Here is a 4,551-nt window from a genome sequence, read left to right as displayed (position 1 = left end):
AAGGGGACTGTAACATTCAGGCAGGAACACATGCATTGAGGAATTCTGATGAAAGCTGAATGCAACTGATATGACCAGTGAGAAAGGAGGTGGGGGTGGGGGGTGGGTTTACTCGCACTACAAACACAATGAGTTCACAACACAAACCTTCTGAAGTTTCCTTGAACTTCTCGCTGCTTTTCTTCTTCCGCCACTTCCATGGCTTGAAGATCTTGCCAAGGGTAGAGAACTTGCCCTTGCGTTTTGGGGGAGGGGTGCTGTCCCCCGTGCTGCCCCCCTCTCCCACCATTGTGCCGTGGTGCTGCTCAGCTTCATCATCTACAAAAGGAGGAAGAGCAGCATTAACAAGATTTGCGCAACTTAAAACGAGACGTGGAAAAATAAAGAGCGTAGATCCGTCGGCAGTCACAATGTTCTGACGGAGGGCTTTCTAACCGAGCTCATCTGCTGCCTTTGTGAAGACGGCCGTGCTCATTACGGCTGTTATTATCTTTAGCTGTGAGTTCACGGGGACTGAGTGTGCTTTGGCAGGGTGATGCTGAGAGCTCATGGACTCCTCCACATATCCACAGTTAACAGGAGAAGTCTGACGCTGGCGTTCAGCCAGGATTTCTCTCTGTCAAGTGTTCACATTCCTTGGCTGGATGGAAACTAGTGCCTTATCAGCCTTTCAGCCCTCACTGCCTCTATAGGGAAGAGAGGCACACACATGGATGCAATCACGCAGTAGCAAAAAGCTGTCAATCATGATGCACATGTACAGCTAACATTCGAGGTGCAAAAGCTTTTAAAGAACACTGATCATTATGAGATGCCATTAGCACCTGAAGCACTCCAATAAATGGCATTCTGGAGTCATGGTTACATATTCTGGGTTATGTACTTGACAGACCGACTGACAGGGTGCTGAGCTCAGAGAGAGAGAGAGAGTTTCAAACATTAGCTCTCTCAAGGCTGCAGCTGCTGCATTCGGCAGACATAATATTTACCAGTGGAGAGAGAGTAGGGTCCGATTTAAAACATCCAGTCTCAAGCACACACAGGATGTCGTGGCGACAATAATGCCTCGCAGTCTGATTCCCACAACAATGTACTCCTCACACAATACTGATGTGGCTTGTTAAGCAGTCCAGTAAAGAAAAACGGAACATAATAACAACAATAGTCATTCTTGAGTGGAAACTGACTCTTCGTTTGACACAGACAGCGGGGGGAAGTCAGGGTTAGCTACGGACCATCACCCCTGGAGCTGGCAGGGATTCAGTATCTTTGCTAAGGGACATTTTAGCATGGTGGATGGTTGCTGACACAGGATTCAAACCCATTTTGCAGCTGAAGGACAGAGTCTTTAACCGCTGCTCCAAAGTGCTACCTCAATGCTGCTGGCAGGGTAAAAATCTGAACTGAATGCTTACGTAGTGTTTAGAAGCCTGACTGGGACTAAAACCTCCAAAACCGATCCGATTAAAATTGTCCAAGTCTATGCATTACAGACGATTTAAAAAATAGTTTCTCTGTATGTTCTGAAAAGTTTCATTTTTGACAAGCCTATCAAAAAACAGACACTAGTCTACCTGGAAGAGGAGTGTTGAGCGTCCAGCTTCCATGGTGGTGGGACTTGAAACAGCATGCCATGGGGAAGCAGGGAGCCCCCAGATCAACTGTCCTGTATATATCCCAACAGTCAAATCAGCAAGGAAGGAAATGCCAGAAGGACAAGTTGCAGGAAACTGTTCGAAACTACAGCAGAGGGTCCTGGTTCAAGGAACATGTCCGCACCATGGAAATCCAGCTTATCTTGGCGAGGTAGAAATCTGAGGATTCAGACCAGCTGCCATAACATCCAGATTAAGCATTGCTTAAGGCAGCCTCCCTGTGATCCAGAACTGAGGTTCTCACACAGCAGACTGCTCTGACACAGTGGCTCAGCTGAAGCCAGTGAAGCAGGATAAGAGCTGGCCGTGCCAGGCCTGCACACTCCAAAGCACTGCAGAGATGACGATCGCAGACGACTCAGCCCATGCAGCAGGCATCTGTTTGAAAAAGATGACTGGCTGTATCCTTAGAAGATTTGTACATTAGCCAGTGATGCCTGATTATAAAATGTGTCAATCCACTGACACACAAAAAAAAAACCAACCCAAAAGTACATCCAACTCACTTACCACATTCAAGAGAAATGTGGATCAACTCAAAATGATTCTGCAAAGATACAGAGAAAAGCTCTAAAACATTGTTTTAGCTGTAGCGAGGAGAGGTCTGGGAATGGGAGTAAAGGGTAAAAAGAGCTACAAAAGACAGAAAAAGTACAGGACTTATGGAGGGGGACCAGCCTGGAAACACAGGGAGGAAACAGCACTCCACCCTGATTCTGTGACCGAGAACAAAGACAACCTCTTCCCCTCACACTCAATAACACAGTCCACTGTACAGCTCATGGAAACTCAGTTCAGAAAGGTACAATACAGTGACACCAGTGAAACTAATTAACAAAACATCTAGATAAAATAAAACAAGTTTCCATTCAGAAGAAAGCCAGAACCAGAACACTAGTTGTCATGCTCTGTAATCAGTAGGTCTGCCAAGATAAGGCATACCAGTCAGGAAACACAGGGGTGTGTGACACTGTGTGTGTGTGTGTGTGTGTGTGCATTTGTGTGTGTTCCTCTGATGTACCCCTATCATGAAGCCACACCTACCGCTCTCTTAAACATGTCCTGGAGAGGCCAGATTTGCCTCTAACCTCATGATTCAATGAGTCATGGCAGCCCGGTCAGGTGAGCATGTGGTTAAAGGAGACTGTTGTTTTAAAGGGCCCCCGGCCTTTAGCCAATCGACCAGCCAAGCCAAGCCAAGCCAACCCGATCACTTACATAAGAAACCTGCTTCCACGCGGTGCAATGGTTGGGAAACACTTCCGACCTTATTATAACCCTAACACTTGCCAGGGCAGATTATGAAATGTAATCTATTTAATTGACAGCACAAAGAGGTATCTCGTGTGCCCTAAAATCAGTCAACCGTTTAAAACCCAATAGCATAGTAGCACTACGTCAAATAAATACAATTAGAGCAAGCTCTTTAAGGTAAGAAATGTTTTAATCTGTCGTGTGAATTCATCTTTGTCAAACTCAATGCCACTCATGATCTCTGATTAAAGATTAATGAGGTGTGTTTACACTCTGTAATATGAAAAACTGCAATAATCAAAAGGGAAAATGTTGGAATGGCTCCAAACTTATGTAAAGTCTCATCCAGTCAGAGACAATCCCTATTTCCAAAAGTCCCCGAACAAAAAAAACCATCACTCCAATATCTAAGGTCACCTTCCTGTGCATTGTAAGATAAGAAAATAAGTGCGCAACACATGCATGAGAGTGTAAAAACACAGCTGAGATTCATCCACGTGATCCCCGTGATTTAACATTCCTTGTGGTGGTGAAAGTGAAGGGGGTAGAGAGAGAGAGAGAGAGAGAGAGAGAGAGAGAGAGAGAGAGAGAGAGAGAGAGAGAGAGAGAGAGAAGACTGTGCAGAGTTGATTATACAATCTCCAAACCCTGTTTCTCGTCGATGCTTAAAGGCATTGAATAACTCGAAAACAGTAAGAATGGAATGCAATAAGTGCACACAGTACACAAAGAGTGCATGAGTGAGCCCAGAAACTCACCGCCATAGTTGTGGTTTTGTGGGTCCTGAGCTGGGGTCTCCACACGAAGGCTCTGTCCCATGATCCAGCCCCTGAGGGGCCTCTACCTGTCCTGCACCCAGAAATGTGGACACTACACTGGGACAGATCAGCAGCTGCACCTGCCTTCCTCCTTCGTCAACAAAGTCCCCTGATCTCCTCTATCTCAGGTCTTTTCTTCTTCTTCTTTGTCTTTTTCTCTTCTGCGCTTCTTCTACGCCTTTCACTTCAGACCTTCCTCTGTCCCTCCCTCTCCCAATCTCCTTAAGACCTTCCCTCCCTCCAGGAGCCGGACTCCCTCTCCCCCTCGCGTACTGACCCTCCCTCCTTGGCTCATAGCACAGGTCAGCATTCACTGAAAGATGCCTACCATTCCAGGGAGAAAGACGAGTTATGTTTTCAATTTCATGTGTGTGCTGTGGTATGTGGTGCAATGTGTGCACCCAATAATGTATGTACAATGTGATGCATTCTATGTGGTGCAGTGGGTCTCAAGAAAACAAGGACTTGCATGATCATAACACTGATCCAGGCTAAACGTTGCAATAAAAGTACTTAACCACCACAAAAAAAACTCAACTTAAAACCACAGAGCTCAGACCACATTGTTTGCCTTGAAAATGATTATGTGCCAAACGCACTGGTGTCAGTGCTTTTTGTCTTCCTAGACCTGACGAGGAGAACAGAAGATAGAGATATAGATAGTATCTATATAAGCCATTCCTAAATTAGTAAACCACCTTAACTGACAAGCAAAAACCTCGTTACCTTGTTTTTGTCTCGATGTGAAGGATGAATGAGAGAAAATTGGAGCAATTTCAATCAATTTCCTCAATCAGGAGAAATGTTCCACAAGATCAGTGACA

General features: G+C 45.4%; 1 protein-coding gene across 1 annotated transcript in view; it reads right to left on the bottom strand.

The window, feature by feature from the left end:
• The window catches only part of phactr4b (phosphatase and actin regulator 4b), a 14,557-nt gene extending 10,665 nt beyond the window's left edge, over positions 1-3,892 (bottom strand). Inside the window, 2 exon segments of the mRNA XM_023419769.2 lie at positions 148-318; positions 3,668-3,892. Coding sequence (XP_023275537.2) covers positions 148-318; positions 3,668-3,728 — 232 coding nt within the window. The 5' untranslated portion in view covers positions 3,729-3,892.
• Positions 3,893-4,551: the final 659 nt, after the last annotated feature.

This window comes from Seriola lalandi, unplaced genomic scaffold (assembly GCF_002814215.2).
Source record: "Seriola lalandi dorsalis isolate HSWRI2012SDOR001 ecotype SW California unplaced genomic scaffold, Sedor1 jcf7180002054609, whole genome shotgun sequence".
Classification (NCBI taxonomy): Eukaryota; Metazoa; Chordata; class Actinopteri; order Carangiformes; family Carangidae; genus Seriola; species Seriola lalandi.
This window is presented reverse-complemented; position numbering and strand designations above follow the sequence as displayed.